Source organism: Mandrillus leucophaeus, unplaced genomic scaffold, assembly GCF_000951045.1.
Source record: "Mandrillus leucophaeus isolate KB7577 unplaced genomic scaffold, Mleu.le_1.0 Scaffold461, whole genome shotgun sequence".
Lineage (NCBI taxonomy): Eukaryota > Metazoa > Chordata > Mammalia > Primates > Cercopithecidae > Mandrillus > Mandrillus leucophaeus.
In genome coordinates this window covers 510,081-532,328 of record NW_012104932.1, presented here as the reverse complement: position 1 = coordinate 532,328, position 22,248 = coordinate 510,081, and the positions used below count along the sequence as shown (strand labels likewise).

The window sequence follows — 22,248 nt, the reverse complement described above, 5'->3', positions numbered from 1 at the left end:
AACCATGCGGTCTACAACTTTCTTCTGTTGATGAGATACAATTCACTTGGATCTTTTTTCAAGTCAACATAAAATCAGAAGATTTTTTCAAGTCTGTTTTTAAACAGACTTAACCTAATGTTTCTCCTTGATCTCAGCAAACCTGCAGAGTTGTAAAGACGTGATTAGGTAGATAAGACTCATCTTTCCAAAGGAATCTAGTTGTTATCCCATTGCTAGTTTTTATTCAAGAGAGAAAGCATGCAGGTCATCTTATTTGGCCCATACCCCGGGACTTTAACATGTTGACTACTTTGTTGTAATTAATCTACTTTTGCCCTCTATCCTGACATCATTCAGGGCATTTAGAATTTTGGAGAGTATTCCTTTAAATGTATTTACTTCTCTTCTTTTTTTTGCTTTCTCTCTAATAAAAAGAAGGTAAAGGAGAAAAGACCAATGACTCTTGTCATTTTCATATCAGCATTTCTAAGTGCTGGGCTGGATTTGTGTTCCAGAATACTGATCTTTAAATCGGGGAAGGGGATGCTATTTTTCTGCACAAACTCTTGACTAACATGATTTTTATCAGAGTCATGATTTTTATCAGATTATAAGATTGATATCACTAACATGATTTTTATCAGATTATAAGATTGGTAAAAAATGGTCACTTGTGCCCATCAACATATATTTGTTTTCCCAAAATCAGTTTCTTGGGTGTTTCCCATTTTCAACATCTTCCCTCTTAACCCTCTGCTTACCTGAAATCTACTGTCCTTGTTTTGTTCCAGTTGCCTCTATTTAGAAAAGATTATTTTATTTATAAGAACTTTGAGAATCAAAATATTACCTTTTCCAGTAGTATTTGCTCTTATGAACAGACACTTTTAGAAAAGGAAATATTTAACCCACAGAACAGAATCTCAAATGGTTGAGCTTTATACATGATAGTGCATAGGTGAACCCTTCAGAGACGGGATGGCCAGAGACAGGTGGGATTAAAAGGATAAAGTAGGAGAGATTTTTCTAGTGTATCAGTACTTCTGCTTTATAGCATTTAACTGATTCTTTCCCCTCCTATATGCCATTCAGTTGAATTTAAACTTTTGGAAACTATTCTTAAATCCAATTCATTCTTTTGGTGGTTCAATATATTACCTAGACACCTAACCACATATGAATTTATATCTACTTTTATACATAAGTACTATGTATCAACTTTATAGGATCAGTTTTCATATGGAATTATAGGATAATTATTTTTTACTTAAGTTGTTATTATCTCCTCCTCACATCAGTTTCTTTGTCTTCTGAATGTATTGTCCACACTTTTTTTAAAAATGTGGCAATGTTATCATTTTGATTTACATGCCGTTGTAGTCTGCTTTAATTAAAGGCATACCTCATGTTCTCCAATTCCTGCAGTCACCTTTCCTTTTGCCTGTTCACGTGTCTGTTAGCTTAAATTACTATACAAAAAAACTTAAATTTATATAAATAGTATAACTTACTACACTATTACGAGAAAGTATAGCTTGCTGTGTTGACTCCCACTATGTGCCACTGACATCCTCTTGAGAAGCATAGTAAGTTTTACTTTTGAGTAGCTAATCATTTTATTAATATTAGGCGCATTAGTGGTGGCTAATTATAGGTTACTTATTGTAAAAACTGAGTGTGACTTTCCTGCTCATATTTGTTAATTTTAGTCTCTTGGTAAGACAGCGTGGCATCTGTAGAGCTGAACTCAGAACCTTGGAAGTCGCTTAATGTGTCATACGTTTTCTACTTTGATTGAGTTCATTTTGCTTTTTCATCTTGAAAGACTTTTCTTCAGAATGGAAAACTCTCTAGAAAATGTGTAGTATTATTGCCCTATACTGTTAAATCAAAAGCTAAGAGGTGATCCAAGCCCAGTACATTCCTCAAAGAGAGTACAGTAAAGTCTTCATTGACCCGAGGACTATCAGACCATGTTGATGGAATGTGTGTGTGTGTGTGTGTGTGTGTGTGTGTTTTCAAATGTAACTGTCTTTTGTTTTAACAGCTACATTTACTGTAAAGAAAGTCTGTTAAGCTGGTGTCCTTGATGCTCCTGAGCTCAGCTGAATATATACAGTCGACTCTCTCAGCAAAACACATCCAAAACATATAAAGCAGCTGAAAACAACAACTTCACACACAAAACAAATCGAGTCAGATTCTACAGTGTTAAATGTGTAACTTATTTCAACTTTAATACTATTTAATTCTATAGAACTAAAGTTAATACGAACTATTTTGTCCCAGTTTCTCTGCTGTATTTTATACTGATTGACAATTTAAAAATAGTTTTCTATTAAATAATGTACATACTTTGATGAATAGAGTACAGGAGTTCCAAGGCCACTGGCTTAAGAGACTTTTTAATCTAGTATGCACAATTGTCACATTGTCAGAGACTTCATTGAGATAAAGTGTGTACTGTGTGAAGAATTTCAATATCTTATTAGTTCTTGGTGGGAACATTAGTTGGGCCCTTTACCTGTAATACAATTATCTTAAATCATTGATTACTTTCTGTGAACATTTTATTGTGTCAATAGCAGTTCTGCAGTGTATGTTGTTCACTAGTATGATTCATGACTATGTTCCTCAGAAAATGAGGTGCACAATTATAAAGAAACTTGAGACAATGTGATGAGATCCAATGGATGCTTTTCTTAAAACTGTTTTGCTACTATATCATCCTGAGAGCAATGCTGGAGAGTTCAAGAGAAAGTTGTCAGCCATTCATTATATGCTTTTTCTGTTCCTAAAGTCACCCAGTTTCTTAATTTGACAGTAGTTTAATGTCTCATATGGTTTAGATTAAGCATTATATTTTTCTTGAAAATAATTTATTTTGTAATGCCATGTTCTCCATGAATGTGAATCGTGCACTGCATGCTTAAACAACTTGATGTCTCTGTAGATCTAATTTTGGTATATTTGTATCTCAAATAATTCGCCAACTCAATATTTTGGCTTAGCAATCCAAATCAAATTGTGGTCCAAGTAGCAGGCACTCACATTGGATGTACAGAGACTTGACAAGCAATTAGCAATGAATATTTAAACGTCTTCATTACCCTTGCATGAGGAATACAGATGGCATTTGGGAAGATGGCAACCAGAGGGCACTACTGTGAATTATGTTTCTATTATTTGGTCACCTGACTATTGGAAGACTTTCTCTGGGCTTCATGCCACTCCTATACTTCTACTGTCTGGCCAAAAATAAAGCAGACATTCCAAATGTAAAACAGGTTGCTTCCATGAAATTTCTATGCACATTTTGTAATTTGGGACGATTGTCTCCAAGGATCCCGGCATATATCCTTTAGGCATACCAAACCCAAATGCCAAGACTTTATAGGGGTCTATGAGAATCACAGCTCCTTCAAAAATCCTGCTGATCATTCTCTTAATGACTTCAAGTTAATGTGCTGAACGTAAAAAGGTGAAGAAATCAACACTGCATCCTTTCCAGGAGCTAATGTATTATATATGGCCCAAGAAAAAGAAAGTCTTCAAATAATTATAATTCCTAGACTGATCTCTCATTATAATTTTTTTTAAAGGAAAAAACAACACTGGAGAGTCTGACTCAGCAACTGGCAGTTAAACAGAATGAAGAAGGAAAATTTAGCCATGCAATGATGGATTTCAATCTGAGTGGAGATTCTGATGGTTTGTGAAAATTGTTCATATATATTCTAATAATGTGAGAAAGTGTCTATTTAGTGCCAATTAAAACTGCTAAAAAATAGACCAGACAGCCACCTCATACCTGATCATTACCTTAAGAGGTCACATATACTGAGCAGTTCCCATGTGCCAAGCACTCTGCTGAGTGCTTTGCATAAATCATCTCATTTAATTCCTAGTCAGGCCCATTGCAGAGAAAGAGTCTGAGCCTCAGGAGTTTTGAAGCATTTTCCCCACGTCACAGGACTCTAAGTGCCAGAGGCAGGAATTTAAATCGAGATGGCAGGATTCTAAAGCAAATGCTCTTGATCATCATCTTCCCCATTCCTCTCCTCGCTTCCCTATTTCTTTCCTTCTTTGTCTTTTTTTTTTTTTTTTTTGACAGAGTCCTGCTTTGTAGCCCATGCTGGAGTGTAGTGGTACAGTCCCAGCTCACTGCAGCCTTAGCTTCCCAGGCTCAAGTGATCCTCCCACCTCAGCCTCCCAAGTAGCTGGGACTATAGGAGCATGCCAACATGCCCAGCAATTTTTTTTTTTTTAAGAGACAAGGACTCGCTATGTTGTCCAGGCTCGTCTCAAAGTCCTGGGCTTGAGTGATCCTCCCACCTCAGCCTCCAAAAGTGCTAGTATTATAGGCGTGAGCTACTGCACGTGGCCTCGCTTCCCTATTTCTTGTACCCAAAATGAACTTTTTCAGAAATTTGTTTCTATTGGCTCATTTTTAAGTTTCCATTTGTCAAGCCCTGACCAGAATACATGGCTCAGAGGACATTTCCAGGATAGTTTCTTCCATTTTGGAACCCTTCTCCCCAGTGCTATATACTGCATAGTCAAGTGTCCTGTCCACTCTCTCTAACCTAGCTAGAATTCAGCTGCACAACTTTATGCTCCCCTCTCCTAAGCCTCCAGACTTCTGTTTTCTGTATCATCTCTGAATATTCTAAACATCCACAGTGACAACAAATTAAATCGATACTCTGATTTTTAAGAGCATAGCAAAGAGGGAAAAAGAAGAAGTGCTGTTCTTCTTGTACAATATCCTGGCTGGGAGCCTGTCTCTACTGTCAGGTGGCAGCCATGCATGCTAAGCATTCCTTTGGTGGTACCGACCTCAACTTTGGTACTACTACAGGGAATTTCCCTGCATAGAGAGAAGAGTGCACAAGGGCAAACCAGTGAGATGCATATTTTGAGAGGGGGCCCCCTTGAATCCTCCAATATACACAGCTCTCTACTCTGTGCCTTGAGCCAATTCTACTTTTAAAACCAGGTCTATACTAGTCGAGGGACTAAACAAACCTGAACGTTGAAACACATAATTCTATCAAAGCTGATTTTTATTCAATTGGATTCAATTTGCATTTTCCTGGGTCTAATGTTGCAAATATTTTCTTCTATTTTCTGCTTCACTTAGCTGAGATAAACCGAGTCTATGTACATTTAAAGAGCTTGTTTAGATTTGATGAAGACACATAATGTTCATTTTATTGCTTATGTTGCTGTAAGGTGTAAGAACAAGAAAAGGCAGATGTGCAGATGATCATTTGCTAGTTACAAACCCATTTTAGGAAGATGTTGCCATATATTTGCACTTATTTTGTCAATAAAAGACAATTACTGGTAATAACACATTTCATAAATTTTAAGTTGTATTAGCATGATAAAATATACCCACAGTAATCAGCATTAAAACATCAAAGTTTTTGTTGCTGTCACTGGCTAAATTCAATCATGCTTGTTTGTGAAATATTTTCCACTTTTCATTAAACCAAAGAGCATGTTATTAATGAGAAATATTGAGAAACTTCACCAACAGGTATGCTATGCTTTGAATGTGCTGCTATAGAGGTCCTTAAGTTTGGGCAATTTTGTTTGATTCTTGTGTCTTCAAATTTAAAAAAAAGAAAAGATGAGGAATGACTACAAAGCAAGAAAAGAAAAGCAGTGCTTTTGTTGAGAATACAGTCTCTACAAATCCCCAAAGTATTTTTAAATTTTTAGATACTATCAAAATACATCTATTTATCTTGTGATAATAACCAGTGAAAACCTACTGTCAGAGTTCTACTGGTTCTCCTTATTTTCTCTTTGCCTGAACTCAAGTATCTTAGAAGCTATTTAATCTGCTGAAGCCATTCTAAGGAGCCACGTAGGTTGGAGGAGTGAATACAGCTTCCAAAGATATTGTTGTTAACTCTTGAATTGTGTTTTATCATCTGTGAATCTTACTGATTGAAATGTAACTGTCCATGGGACTCTTTGGATAACTTTAAATCTTAGGAGGAAGATTCAAAGGAAATTTTTATTTTTCTCATCTTAAACATGTGACTGTAGACTCCTTAAGAAACTAGAGTGATGTTAATTGTTCATTTGTTCTTTTCCATACCATTTTTACATATATTTTTGGGAGCAGACCTGTCATTGCTATGTCATACATTTGTCAGCATAGAATTTCAAAGAAAAGCCAATTATATTACAGGGAAATATATATATTGTTTTTAATCTCAAAAATTGGTCAGTGTTTTTATTTTTGTAACCTTGGAGAGAGAAAGAGAACATAAGGTATTATATGTTCAGACAGTCTTTAAGTAGCAAAGGTATATCCTCCCCTATAATCATCCATTCTGCCAAATTGATTTGTGCTTCTTTACTTATTTATTATTTCCACACTACTGGTATGCCTATTGATTTAATCTATCCTCTTTCTGAATGGCATCAAAAATCACGTATCAGAGTTTATTTTGAGCTGTTGAAAGTAAATGGTGAAACAGCCCATTGAAAGAAAGAGAAAACAGATTAGAAACGGGTTAAAAATACAAATACGACATTTGCCACCACAAGGCTTATCACAAAAACTTCATAAACAAGCATCTGTCTTAAGACCTGGAAGTACCATTATCAGAAGTACTTTTTGTTTCAGATATCTTAATAGACTAAAAAATAGGAATGCGAGGAAAAGAGTTGCCAGAAGTTTTAACACTAACACTAAGTGATATTTCCTGTTTTCAGGAAGTGCTGGAGTTTCAGAGTCAAGAATTTATAGGGAATCCAGAGGGCGTGGCAGCAATGAACCGCACATAAAGCGTCCAATGAACGCCTTCATGGTGTGGGCTAAAGATGAACGGAGAAAGATCCTTCAAGCCTTTCCTGACATGCACAACTCCAACATCAGCAAGATATTGGGTAAGAAAAACATTAAGAACTCAGTGACGTATGGAATAAAGGTACTGTTGTGTTTTCTGGAGCTGTGGAAGGATCCTGGATTTGGAGGCCATGCAGGTCATGTTATCTGCTTATCCAGAAAATAAACATCATCATTGAGGCTTCTTCTGTCCTCAATGAACAGAAGCATTCTATGTCCATTGAGAAATATACCATATTTCTATACCTCATTTAGCGGTTTGTCTTCATACTAATTATTTTAATGCTTTATCTTCTTCAGAAATCTAGAAATATTTTTACTAAGGCTGAGAAAAAAGTTGCTTTCACGTGAGCCACTAGATATTGCTACTGATCATTTGTACTCATTTCCTTGCATACTAGAGACAAGTTATTGTTAATCTTAAGGCCTCCTTCCTCTCTCATCATCCTCTGTAACAGAAGGACAAGGAGTTTTGTTTGCAGAATTCATCATGTTGTGGGGGTGAGGGTGGAGGTGGGGAAGATGTTTGTTCCAGTGCTATAATTGAAAATCAGTTTTAGATTCTTAGAACACAAGAAGATGTAGAGTGTACATTTTTACATTTATACTTTTAGTAACCTTAAGTACTAAAGGTACTTTTAGTAATACTAAATACTTTTCTGCCATCGCAACATTCAATTTAACAGAAAACAAAGTACACATTTACTCTACCCACATAGACACTGAAGCACACAGAAAAAATGGTTGGGGAGAAAGGGTGCTGATTATAAAGATACCTATTATAGACCAATTCAGGTCCCGGAGGGACGGCGGGGGAAAGAGAAGATTCCATTGCTTTCGTGCCTTATCTGACATCATTATCATTGTCATTGTCCCTAACTTCATCACTGCCTTTGTCTTCATCATCTTCATCTTCAAGTAGCCTGATGGCCAGATACGGGACAACATAAGAAAATTTTGATTACTCACTGTGTGACTTCTAAGAGTTAAGTGACAAAAATAGAATAGAACCATTTTATCAGAAAACATTGGCTTTAACAAATAAGTAACAAAATTTGTCAAAATTATTAAAGTTTTATTAAAATTCATAAGGCACTTGGAATTGCACGGAGTTTATAAAGATAATATCACTTTTGGTTCAGTACTGATCATCTATAAATGGCTAACATATGCATGAGGTTTTTTGTTTTGTTTTGTTTTGGAGATGGGAATCTTGCTCTGTCACCCAGGCTGGAGTGCAGTGGTGTGATCTCAGCTCACTGCAACCCCCGCCTCCTGGGTTCAAGCAATTCTTCTGCCTCAGCCTCCTGAATAGCTGGGATGACAGGCACGGGCCAACCATACCTGAGTAACTTATATTTTAGCAGAGAAAGGGTTTCACCATTTTGGCCAGGCTGGTCTGAAACTTCTGACCTCAGGTGATCCACCCTCCTCGGCCTCCCAAAGTGCTGGGATTACAGGCGTAATGCGCCTGACTGCATGTTTTTATGATCCCATATTCTCAACAAAAGTAATAGATGCCACCTAGTCCACAAGGTCCATTTGTAATGGGATCGAAATAGAAACCATTAGCCACTTAAAATTGTGTCTCATTTTTCACCTAAATGTTATCTAAAAAGACATGAACATGCAAAGCTTTCAGTAGTATACGTAGAAAATATGAAAATCTGTGTGTAAAAATACATATCATACATAATCAAAAACTTGAACTGATCAAGAGGAAATACACATTTTTTACATCTCTACCAGCTCTGATCTATTTTTCCCTTTTGTGACTATATTCTACCTTCCATATGAAATTTCCCGTCTTTAAAAAACAACATACCAGTTTCATTTGGAAAAGCCCTAGAAAAGAATACTTTATGTAAGCATATTTCACGTTTTAATATATCAGTTATTCCCAAATTAGAAATCCAAAATTGTCAGAATAAAAAACTAGTTGAATACTAAGATTTCAAAACTCTCTTTATATTACTCAATTCATGTGTCTGAATACCAAAAACGTGATAATTATTAATTCAAACTATCTTGACTGGAAGAGAAATATCAGTTTTGATGAGAGGAAATGATATTTTAGGAAATGCAGCAAAAGCCTCTATGGCAAAGAAATGACTGGCTAAGAGAATTCCCTTCTGATGTGAGGGAAAGAGTATTAGAATGACCATATGATTATATTAGAATAGAAAACATGAAAGAGAATACTGTCTAATTTCAGTCTTTCTGATGAAAAGGTATTCTTTAAAGATGTAGCATTTATATTTAGGAACAAATAAAACATTGAGGTGTTGTGGGCCTCAATATTTAGTCACAGCTTTAAATAAATAAGTGATCTTCAAATATCCACAAGATCATTCTAAATGACCCATTTCATACAAAAGTACAAAGAAAGCTTGATGTTTTCCTCTTTGCTGATTGTTTTGGATAACAGCCTCCGACAGCATGCCGCTAATTCATTCTGCTTAAAACAGGCGCTTGAGCTGGGTTGACATTTTACGTAGTCTCTGGGGATCCTGGTTGACATTTTAAAGGGCTTCTAAGCATTTTATAATACCCTAAAATCTGGTTTTAATAAGCCATTCTGCTGAAATTGTTAACATAAGGAATCACCTTTTACTGCTTGGCGCTAGATCAGGGGATGAGGGACATCTTTTTCTGATTAGATATACAGTAGTTGGAGTAAAATGTGCAAATTCACTACAGACCCCATGGAGATGACAATGTTGCTCAGCCCAAACTCTTCACTTTCAGTGGATTGCCAGATTTAGAAAGGAAAGGAATAATCATAGGACCTTATTTTTTTCCCCTGTTTTGAGCATCAAATATTTTTGATTGAAACTTCCTCTCTTGTCATCAGGAGGAAAACCCAATTGTCCTTCCCTGCTTTTTTATTCTAAAAGAACAACCTTTTGAAAGCAGCAGGGTAAACTCCCTGTACAACAGTCCAGAGTAAGCAGCCAGCCACACCCAAATCAAGTAGATTTGTTTTATCTTTTTTTTTTTTTTTTTTTTTTTGGTGATATCCAAAATGCTTTCCTACCATTCTCACCAAGTGTGTTTCAGGGGTTAGTTAACACCTCAGCTGCCTACAATGGTTATTGTACCTGCAAAGCCATTGAAATCAGAGCCAAACTTTTCAGTTGGTTAACCTAATTTGAGGGTAGGATGTTGAAATGAAACTGGATTTACCACCAAATGGAAATACTGCCCTGTACTGTCTTAAAATGTAGTAGTCAGCCATTTGACCCAGTTAGTGCTTAGGCTATCTTGATTCTTAGTTTTGAAAACACTTGGATTTATATGGCCATATTTTAAAGTGTAATTTAGGAGTCAGTGATACTCTTAAAGAAATTATACTATCAAGAGTTAAACTATTTTATAATTCCCGTTCATGCCAGATTTGGAAGCCAACTTATCTGAGAATTTACACATCTTTTATTATCCCATTTCTTTATATACATGCATCTTTTTTTCCTCTTTTTTTTTTCTCTTAAGCCAGACCAGCTTTCTTTAAGTTAGTCTAATTCCTCTTTCCACTGAAAGACCTCAACTATTATATTCCTCCTCAATAGGATGTTCTTCTCTCTGTGAGCCCCATGGGAGTAATTTCTACAGCAAAACCTTCCTGACCTGCAGAGGATTGATCTTGCCTCCATATCATACCCTCCTGCATTTTCCACAACTATAAGGAAAATAATAAATTTTGTAATTAGATATTTAATATATATTCCCTGACTGATATAAGCTCCAAAAAGACAGGAACTGTAACTTTCTTATTTACTCACTACTACATATTCAGTAATTAATACAACACTATGCACATAGTAGGAAATACACAAACAGCTCTGGCATTCCAAGGCAGATTACTTCAAAGCATAAATATTTTCTTTCCTTTGAGAGGCCAAAGCCTTTTGGCATTTATATCATTTAAACTTAGGGAAGAATCTTGGTCAATTCCTCTTCTAATTGAAAATACTGGTTTCGTTTTTGAATTTTGAGACAATGATAGCTAACAAATTTTATATTAGATCAACCATCCTTGATCCATTTTTCAATGTATTCCTATTTGTGAGTTATTTATGGCAAGCTCACTTTCCACTCCCTGATCTGAAGTTCAAAAAACTGGTATAAATGCTTGGAAGAAAATCCATTGAAACGGTTGTTCTAGTTCAATAGGATCATAACCATATCTGTGTTTATATAGGTCCTGAGAATAACATAATGGTATTCAAGAATCTTCAGAGAATAATGCTGGGCCAACAAGGAGTTTGAGATTGTACCTACAAATGATATGGCTTGACCAACCAACTTAAAATGTTGGATGATGCTATTTAAACAGAAGTTTAAGAAAGGAATAAAAAAAATAAATAAATAAATTTGAAAAAACTATTATTTGAACTGTAACCTGAGTTTATATTGTAAATAGAATAAATTCATATTGGCTTTCTAGATTTGGAAAAATCTGTATTTATACCTATGTAATACAATATCTCTTCCAATGGAAACATTTCTAAGGGAAGACATATTGCCTCTTTCACTGCATGCTTTAATAAATCTAACAGCCCGTATTGAGGCACTCTCTACATGTGTAAGAAAGAACTATTCAACAGTGAGCTATTTGCATTTAAGATACGGAGTTATGGGTGAGTAATGAACTCATTTGAAAGCTTCTAAGATCTTACTTAGATGACATTTGAAGGCAGGTATAAGACTATTTGGTAGGGATATCCTAGTTCCAGTTTTTCAGTCTTTATGCACTCGTGTTGATTTGAGATGACTGTTTGCAGATAAACACACTTCATCTGCAAATAGATTCTTAAATCTCTCTTAATAAAAAAAAATTACTACTACTTCTATTACACATAGCCATACTGACAGAATCCAAGTTTTAAACCATATCTAAAATGTGAATCAGCATAAACTATTTTTATTTAAGCTTCAAACTTGTCTCTTTTAATCCCAACTAAATTCACACCAAAATTAATAGTGAAAAGAAAGGGGAAAAACAATTTGGGTTATTATTACTAATGCAGACTGTATCATGGGAAGTGACATCTTTGTATGTTATTGAAATTGATTAAGAGAAAATCATAATACACATTTACTGTAATTGTGACCTCTGCTATATTTTATATAGTAGGTGGCCATATGCAGGAAAGGGCATACATTATAGCACAATGTAAGTTATGTCAAATCTGAGTTTGAGTCACAGATCTGCACTTCAATAATTATAACCCTGGCTAAGTTAGTTCATCTATTTGAATCTCAATTTTCTCATCTATGAAAATAGAAATGCTGTGTATTTTATAAGATTGAGGTGAAAGGTAGGAAAAAGATAACATATGTCAAAGTTTTGGCACAGTGTCTGGCACATAGCAGTTACCCACTCCATGTTCATTAATACTATAATTTTAATTATAAAGTTTTAATAAAATGAATTTTTAATTAGTACCATTCCTGTAAGCTTAAAATACTTAAACATTTTGGGGAGGATGAGACTACATGAGATATGTTGGGAACTTTTATAGTAAAAAACATCTCCCACATAAAAATACTCAGTAACTGGATAGTCTCAGATTCAAAATGTATGATAACATAGCATGTAACTTTTCTGTTCACAGGTGAATTATATCATGATCTAATGTAGAAATGAGAAATATATCCATTAAATTATCTATGAGCTTTAAGGTACATAATACAAAAGTTTGACTAGAATGCAAGCCAGAAAGAAAAAAAAATACTGCCCAGTGTTTATATCTTTAGGTACAAAACCACCACCACCTCTGTTCTTGTGGGATCTCACTAATCAAAAACAGGTTTATGTATTTCTGGGTTTTGGTCAACATCTGTACTTTAGATTTTCTTGTTCTCAGCTATATCTCTTTTAGAATGCTTAGAAGCTGTGCAAATTGGAATCCTAACCTCCTTTCTTCATAGGATCTCGCTGGAAAGCTATGACAAACCTAGAGAAACAGCCATATTATGAGGAGCAAGCCCGTCTCAGCAAGCAGCACCTGGAGAAGTACCCTGATTATAAGTACAAGCCCAGGCCAAAGCGCACCTGCCTCGTGGATGGCAAAAAGCTGCGCATTGGTGAATACAAGGCAATCATGCGCAACAGGCGGCAGGAAATGCGGCAGTACTTCAATGTTGGGTATGGACCTTTTAGTCATTTTTCTCATGGAGCAAACTTCCTGTTATACTTAATGGGATGTGAAACATATTTGTTCAGTTGCAAAGAGGCATTTTGAAAAAGAATCTGAGCTCAGAGTATTTTCAGGGACAAATAATCTTCCACATGATCTTGAAAAATATGTCCGTATGAATCCACTGCAAGTTCCTAGCTCTAACATGAGATCTGTTAACAACTGGCTTAAAAACAAGATATCCACGAGTAAATAATTTTGAAGTTTTCCATTAAAAACTCAGAAGTATAACTGGTTCTTTTCTTCATTGGTTTGCATTACTTCCTAAGCTTCACCATGATAAATTCTAAAACTAACAACTTTACTGAGATGATACAAAATAAAAATCATTTCAAAATAAAAAAAAATACTTATTTCTAAATATAGAGAGGTTAGTGAACTATCAAGGTACATGTGTGACCTTTGTGGATCGCACAAGCTAGGGATTCTACTTAGGGCATAACAAGGTTGTGAACAGGAGGTTTCATTCTGAATTGAGAATGCAGCTCCGAGATGTTTTACAATGCTCCCGTGGCAAGGTTGTTGACAGTGTTGTAGATGTGCTACAGAAATGCATTGCTTCTAGAGAATTCTCTCAAAAAAACCCAAAATAAAGTTGTTCATGTTTGAAACAGAAGTTAGTTTCTAAGAGCTTCTTAGAATAATAAATATTGTTCTAAATGTGGGCAGAGAAAAACTCATAAAAACCTTTTCAAATCTGCTCTGTCCCCTCCAGTTCCTTGGAATAGGCTGCATGCTCTGTCCAGGGGTCTGTGATATTGCAAGCATGTGACTCCTTACAAAGCTAAACACAGAGCCCAGCAGTTCTTGGGCAAATACTAAACATATGAATGACTAAAAGCATAAATGAACATCATCTCTTCATCCCTTCCAATAGGACCACCTACGTTATTTATAGGACTAGGTGCAAAAATGAGGAGACAGGGTCTCTTGTTAAAAAGTTATTAAGAATTTCAAGTCTGTGGCAGCACAACTTGAAATCAAGTATGAGACCTTAGCATAGCTGCACAGTTTGTACATCCATGAAGCTGGTCCTGCCTCCTACCACTACAAGGCCAAAACTGTTTCAGAGACTCAGTGGATAGTGTGAATTTGTTCAGCTCTGCTGTGTTCTGGGCAGTAAAGTTTTATTTTGAGAACTCTAATGTTTTAGGATTTTCCCATTAAAATTTAATTATCTTTACATTTAATTCTGGGGAAAAATGCTATTTCTGTATGTTATAGTGAAGGAAAACTGAACTTGGAATTAATGACCTGGGTTCTTCTGCTTCAACTTTCTGCACCTCAGTTTTTTAATAAAACAGTAGTAACAAAACAGGATTAAGAATAAGATGGGACAACACATGTAAATGTCTTGTACTCTATGAAGCACTCCATGGAAGTACGGTATTAGGCCGGGCGCAGTGGCTCACGCCTATAATCCCAACACTTTGGGAGGCTGAGGCAGGCAGATCACCTGAGGTCAGGAGTTCGAGACCAGCCTGGCCAACATGGTGAAACCCCGTCTCTACTAAAAATACAAAAATTAGCCAGGTGTGGTGGCAGACGCCTGTAATCCCAGCTACTTGGGAGGCTGAGGCAGGAGAATCGCTTGAACCCGGGAGGCAGAGGTTGCAGTGAGCCAAGATCATGCCATTGCATTCCAGCGTGGGCAACAAAAGCAAAACTCCATCTCAAAAAAACACAAAAACAAAAACAAAAAAAACAACAAGGTATTAAAGTCAAAGTAGGATACAGTCTGAAAAATGTTGGGCAATTAGATAAAATTAGTACCTTAGAATTGGACATTGCTGAGCAAATTAATTATGTAGTAAAGTCCACATCTAACTATTCACTCACCCATGATATCTTTTTGGGAATTCCTTTCTTGACAGGCAACAAGCACAGATCCCCATTGCCACTGCCGGTGTTGTGTACCCTGGAGCCATCGCCATGGCTGGAATGCCCTCCCCTCACCTGCCCTCGGAGCACTCAAGCGTGTCTAGCAGCCCAGAGCCTGGGATGCCTGTTATCCAGAGCACTTATGGTGTGAAAGGAGAGGAGCCACATATCAAAGAAGAGATACAGGCCGAGGACATCAATGGAGAAATTTATGATGAGTACGACGAGGAAGAGGATGATCCAGATGTAGATTATGGGAGTGACAGTGAAAACCATATTGCAGGACAAGCCAACTGATAAGGGTCAAAAGATTGTTGTGACCTTAGGACTTAAAGAAGCCCTAACTGGTTCATCCTTACCAGTGGCCAAGCACATTAACTTTCTCATACACTGACTGTTACTTTAACTGTTAGTCTTAAATAGTTGGGACATCAGCTGACTAATAGACCTCAGCCTCAAAAGGCTTGGAAAGAAAAAAAAATACAACAAGCAAACAACAATATCAACAACAAGAGATTGAAATAAGCTATGGGTAAAATAATGCCAGTAATTCAGCTGCTACATCCAAGCACTGAAGTCTTACCCGTCAACTTTTTTTTTTTTTTAAATAAACTTTATGGCTGTTTGTTCTACAATGTTCTAGAAATTCTCACTCAGGTACACAGTGCCAACAAGTGGCTTGTGAATGTGTTTTGTTGTTTTGTGCTACAATTTTTAAAAAGAAATAAGTTTTGTTTTGTTTTTTGGGGTTTCTGGGTTTTTTCCTTTTCTTTTTCTTTCCTTTCATTTTTTTTTCTTTGTAATGCACCTGACAGAAAAAAAAGAAAAATGAATTTCTCTTTACTTCTCTCCACCTTCTCCATCTCTATACTTTAAAGATGGAAGTCTGTGCATGAGGGGGAAGAGGGAAAAAGAGCCTGTTTTTAACTTCCTTGCTATCCACCACAAAATAAGCAATTATTTTCTTTAGAGGACTTTCTTTATCTATTGCACACCACACTACATCTTTGAGCAAGTGCCAAATTTGTACTGAAGTGTTGACCAAGTTCATTTTTTCCCTTTACTTTTTCCTGTTCCTTCTTAAGTTAGGACAGTGTTAAATCTTAGACAATCCCTGAAAAACCTGAAATACCAGCAGCTGGTGAGATTTGACTTTTTTTTTAATGGAAACTGTAGGTGCTGTTCTCAGGTGAAAAGAGAGAGAGAGACATAAGAAATTTAGAGAAAAATATTTTCTGATCTTGGATTTTTGTGTGTATGTATGTGTGTGATTATGGTACTAATAGGAATAACGTTGGACCATTGTGAGTTAAACCCACATCTGGGGATGAAATCCCACATCCTCCCAAGTGACTGGTCTAGAAATAATCTTGACCTTGACTTTGCACTTCAAATGACAACTTAACCAAGTATAGGGCTCAGAAATTATATTTTTAAATGTCTAATATGATGATTATTGGATGGATCAGGTGGCCCTGTGTAATAGAGGTGTGCATGTATAACATGGAAGCTACTAGCAAACTGCTCCCAGATGTCCTTTCTCCCTGGTCAGTTGGTTCCATTAACGTTTGCTACTTAGTGATTTTTGTTTTTCCTGTTGATATTTCGAGCAAAACAATCATTGTTTTCATTGAATATATTTGGCCATTTTTCAGACAAATAGAATTAGCTTATTTCTTCAACATTCCATCCTTTCCCGATCAGGAAATGAAACTGATGATTTTACAAGGTATTTTTCACCCCTCCATGAAACGAGGTGGAGGCCTTTAGCATTTCAGAAGTGTGGGCCATGTGTAGTTCATGCCATAAAAAGTAGGATTTAATGAAAAGTCATTGCAGTCCAACAAAATGGAGCCTGGCTGCACCCAGGGATTCTTGCCACTGCTCTTCCCTTGCTGTCAGACGAATCCACTGAAGTCCAACTTTGGTTCGAGCAGAGTATTTGCGAAGAGCAACAACTGAATGTGATGGGACTGCTTATGTAGATTTTGCCAGCCAAATGCCAAGGCAGTTGTAGGGCCTGTACAAATAAATGCAAAATCATTTCAAGTCAATTGCCATTATTTGTATTGAAGTATCAGATAGTAAATACTGCAACTAGTAGCTCGATGTGCTATAGTTTTCACTCCAGTCATCATTTTCCTATCTCACCCCCCGAAACACCACCCTAAAGTTGGATTTTTACATATAAATAATGAAAAAAAAGAATCCCTTTTATTTTTCTCTCTCTCAGAAGACTTGCTCTGGGGTTTTGCTTGGAGGAGCTGATCATAGCCTGCATGTCAGAGATTTCATTTTGTTTGTTTTTCTGTTTGTTTTTGATGACTTTGTTTTCATTTGAACTGCCTCTTTTTGCTAGTGTTGTAATAATGATGATGATGATAAAATAATAATAATAATAATAGTAATAATAATAATAATGGTCAGCTGTTCCCAGATTAGTAAGTTATGTATAATTTATTTTATTTCTCCCTTTCTATTTTATTCTGCTCTGATTTGGAAGTGCAGCCAATAAGCTGTTAGATATTTAAAACAAATTTCCATCTCCAACTCATATATGTATGTATATGTATATATATACATATATATACACACACACACACACACATTTACCCACAATTTTACTTCTCCTTCCATAAGTTTTCTCCTTTTTAAGAATTTTGGCCCCAACAATATCAGTTCTGATGTTTAAAACAAAGGAGTGAATTAATAGGAGGGTCGTGTTCAATCTTAATTAACTTATGCTCTCATCACTCATTTTAGTTATTTAATTGCCACAGTCATCTAGAGCCAATTTTTTTTTGTTTCTGTTTGTTTTGTTTTCAAGCACTCTGGATAAGGAAAAAATAGACACTTGTTTTTATATCATTTTTATGTACAATGTGAAAACAGATTTTTAAAAAATTTGTTCTCTGTCTTTGTTAACAAATTCCTTCTGATTTATGTGGGTTCACCTCTCACGTTTGCTGGATACTTACTTTACACCATGTTATAAAAGATGCTTTGTTTTCATTTCATGACTTTGGGCTACAAGAATACTTTGTTTTAGCTCCAGGTAGATGCCATTGAAGGCATTCGTGGCTGAAACCAATTCTAACACACTTACCAGTGAATTGACAACACGTTGGTGTTTAGTCTTTTTTTGTTGTTGTTTTATTTTGTTTTATTTGAAGGGGAAAACAAAATTGTTAATGGTGACTTTTAACTGCTGAAATTCAAAAGTTGATTTTAGTTAGATTTATGTCCGAGACTAAACTGTGCATGAACTGAAACAAAAAGCAAGTTCATAGCCCTGCATTCTGTTCTCTTGTTCTGACGGTTAATTCACTGGATATCAAATTTTCTTTGCCCTAGTTTTCCCCAAAGGAAAACAAAAGCAAAAATAGTTATATCAATATTGAAAGTGCTTTGAAGTCACTTGATAAAAGGTGCTATGAATAGCAACTTACTGTGTTACTACATTGCCTTTTTGGCATTGGTTGATTTATAATTTTGGTAAAGGATCCTAAAACCCTGTATTCTTTTTCTGTGCCTCATAATGACCAAAAAAGATAAAAGTAAAGAAAATGAGAGTAAGATCAAAAGATCAAACTAAAACATAAACGGTCTCCCTCCTCTCTGCTTTCTTATCTGTCTGTTCACACTTTATCTCTTTTCCTTTCCCCCTCTCTCACATGCACACACACACACAAACACACACACACACTTGCCCCGACACTGAGAAATAATCTTGCCAGAATTCTGGTTTTTAATGTTGTTGTAGTCAGTTTCTCTAAAAATAGTCCTGTTTTCATATGAATCTAAGACAACATCACTGGAGAAAATAAAGTTACTCATTTATAGTTACTAATAATAACTTAGTGATTAAGTTACTACAATTGGATAAAATACAAAACTATTCTTCAGTACATTTATACCTAAATTACTGAAGTCCATTTTTAAAGTTCATTTGGCATCTGCAGTTAAGAGTTAACCATGTATAAAATCCCTCCCAAAGAACATAATCATCATTGTTAAAACCAAATCCTCTTGTAAAGAACAAATATAAAAAAAAAAAGTTTTCTTTGGTGAAGCTATTTTATAGATTTGATTTCTGGAGTAGAATTTTACCTTAATTCATCTAAAGAAAATTAACCATTTTTTGGTCCAACTTCAGATATTTTCTTAATCCAGAAGCTGTGACTGTTCCCAGAAGAAACCTCTTATATCACATTTAAAACAAAAAATAATTACACTTTCATTCATTCTAATGGGTAAATTATTGAATTGTAATAAACAACTGTATATTTACAAACAGGTTTATAAGATATTTGTCTATCAACTTAATAGTAAAATAAAACTTAAGGGGTCCACAAGGAAAACTATGAAGGCCACTTAAAGTGGTTCAGGTATCTCTTTGTCTTGTAGGGCATAGCTGTTGGTTTAGCCAGGCTTTTACAGTATTTAATTTTAAAGTTTCCTATAACTATCAACTTCCCAGGTTGAAGATGATGTGTTGAGTTTCCTACTGATTGATTCCTGTCCTCCCCAGTGTTTCTGTCACTGGTTCACTAAAACAGTATTTATATAGCTCCACTGGCTCTAAAGCTTTTAGTCCTTCTAACATTTTGGATTTTACAAGTAAAAATGGAAAAAAAAAAATAGAAAAGAGACAATCAAATGCCTGGAGCTTAAAACAAAGTATGTGCAACCTACCATCTCACTTGAAATTTAATGAAATAAATAATTATGTAAATATAACATAGAGTTATAGATTTATATTTTGTTCATAACACATAGTGTAATATAAGTTGTATATTTTCATGTTTTTGGTTTTATGTTATCATTCATGCCACAATAAAAATAAAACAGGAGTTTATGTGCTCTTAAAAAAAAGATGTGGGTTGCCACCAACCTGTTTTTTGTTTTTGTTTTTTGTTTATTTTATTTTATTTTTTTGCATTCTCCTTTTTCAGTATTACTGCCATGCAAGGCACCAATAAAAACAGCAAATGTGTTCTTTACCTATTATACTGTGTTTCTTTTCACAATTATTGTTATGAGGGTGTAATTATTAGTTTTCTTATGAAAAGAACGAAAGTATGGAAATTTAATCTTGTTTTTGATATAAATAATCCCTCTGATTGAAGTTGACTTTGAGAACTAAAGGTTTAATTTTTAGCTGTGGACATTCCCGGAAAGACAGTCAGGACTTGATATAATGCGTTTCACTCAGACAGATCTAGCTTCACCATACTGTCAAAAGATACTGTTCTTATATGTAATTGATTCAACACAATTGAAAACCCGACAGTCGAAAGCACCTTTAATATTGTTGTTTTCCCTGGCTGGACACTATCCTTGGGTGGGGGATGGGGGATTTCTACGCTTTAGAATTGTGCTTTATCCTTTTGTTTGTATAGAAGATTTATAAATTTCAGATCATGAAATTACTAAGAACTATAAATAATTTTCACCTCGCTGGTATCTAATTTTGAATAATGGATATTTCTGAATTGTTTAACATTAGCCTCTGAGTTCTACCTTAAACTTTTTTAGTGAATGTTAAAAACAAGAAGTCTCCTTTCCTTTCAATGGCCATTTTTGCTTGTCTCTTCCACCATAATATGTTTTTCTACCTTGATAGTTCTCTATGTAATAGTTTCATATAAGGGTGTTTGGTTGGTTGGTTGGTTGGGTGGGTGGGTGGGTGGGTTTTTTAAATAGGTATCAAGACAATGGGTCAGGTAACATTTGGTTCAAATGAATACAAGTATATAAAAGGGTTTATTCTAGAAACACTGCCCACTGTGTCCCTTAACAGGAGTATTTTACAAAATCTGGTCCACAGACCACCTACTTCAGAATTAACAGTGAAAAATGTAGATTCCTGGGCCCAACCCCAGATGTAGTGAATCAGAATCTCTGGGGATAGAACAAAGCTTTTGCTATTTAACAGCTCTAAATAATTCTGCATACTCTTATGTTCCAAAACAATCGGGAGGTGGGGATATTTTTCTCTTCCTCTGCCTACCTTTTCTTTGCATGTCAAATTCTGCAGCTCCTATTACCTACCATACTTTCTCTTTAGGCCTCTGAGAAAACCTTGAAACAGGGTCAGTAAGTAGGAAAGGGTTTGAGGTTTTAAGGAGCTCCCAATCCCTCTATTGTTTGGAGGACATGTGGTCCATCAGAACCACGTTGCCACCCCTTGTTTCCCTGTCTTGTGTTGCCCATCATGGCAAAGCAGTAGACTTCAGAGACTCCAGGCAAGTGGAACACTACAAATATAACAAACATAGAAAACTACAACCCACTGAATATTTGCAAAACAAATTGAGGTTCTTTGAAAGGAAACTATCCATTGTAGGAGTTGAGCAGTAAACATTCTGTACAGTGTTTATAATGGACCACCTATCGCTACATTGGTCATGATCTCACCCTATGTTTCTTCAGGAAATAACATTACCAGGATATGCTAAGTATTGTGTGGATGGGGAAAATCTTGCTTGTTTAGGAAACTTGGCTCACCAAGGTGGAAAGCCCCAACCACCACCCTCTTTCTTCTACCAAATAAAGTTTACTTGGAAACCTTCCTTTCTTGGTTTTTTGGTTTCTTATGTAATATTTACGACTAGCATATAATAATAGATTATTTTCCTATTGCCAATGCCTTGAACAACAAAAACAATACTGGCAATAGTGAAAAGAAAACACCTTCTTTTTTTAAAAATCTCAATTTTGCTAATTTTAGTTGCTGGTGTTTGAAGTTCACGTATGTGTTTTTAAAATCAGTATACTGTCATTCTTACCAAATTTAAAAGTTCTGAAGTCATCTCTATAACTTCACATCATCATTGAAACCTCAGTTATAACAATGGAGGTGAAGGTAAGCATGAATTAGTTCAATGTCTGATTTAAAGAATGTTTATGAAAAAAATCCAATCTATTTTCTTGAGTTTCTAAAGCAATCTAATAGCTAGCTGAGAAGACCTGTTTTATAAGTAAGCATTGTAATTAGTATGTAAAGTGTATTCAATAGTATTGCTAAAAGTTCTCTAAAATAGTATGTTTTCTTAAGGAGGCTAAACATCTGTCCTACAATTTTAGTTATTCTACCAATTTGCTTAGCAAACTTTTTACCACAAAGAATGAATTGGTTCGGCTCTGTTAACAATATATTAACATTTTTCAATTAGGTCCAGATACATGAGATTTTACTCCCCTTATTGCCAGTTTCTAAAGATGCAAACAAATATGGAATGGAATGGTACTTTGTTGCTATTCAAAATATAACCAAGAGGATGAAATTTGTGTTATCATTGATGTCTC

The 22,248-nt window shown here is 35.4% G+C and overlaps 1 protein-coding gene across 5 annotated transcripts in view; it reads left to right on the top strand.

The window, feature by feature from the left end:
• Window positions 1-17,154, top strand: part of SOX5 (SRY (sex determining region Y)-box 5) — a 1,081,658-nt gene extending 1,064,504 nt beyond the window's left edge. For all 5 annotated transcript variants that reach the window (XM_011994779.1, XM_011994778.1, XM_011994777.1 and 2 more), the window contains 4 exons: window positions 3,585-3,693; window positions 6,721-6,894; window positions 12,788-13,004; window positions 14,931-17,154. In XM_011994779.1, coding sequence (XP_011850169.1) covers window positions 3,585-3,693; window positions 6,721-6,894; window positions 12,788-13,004; window positions 14,931-15,234 — 804 coding nt within the window. In that variant the 3' untranslated portion in view covers window positions 15,235-17,154. The remainder of the gene's footprint in view (window positions 1-3,584; window positions 3,694-6,720; window positions 6,895-12,787; window positions 13,005-14,930) is intronic.
• The last annotated feature ends 5,094 nt before the right edge of the window (window positions 17,155-22,248 follow it).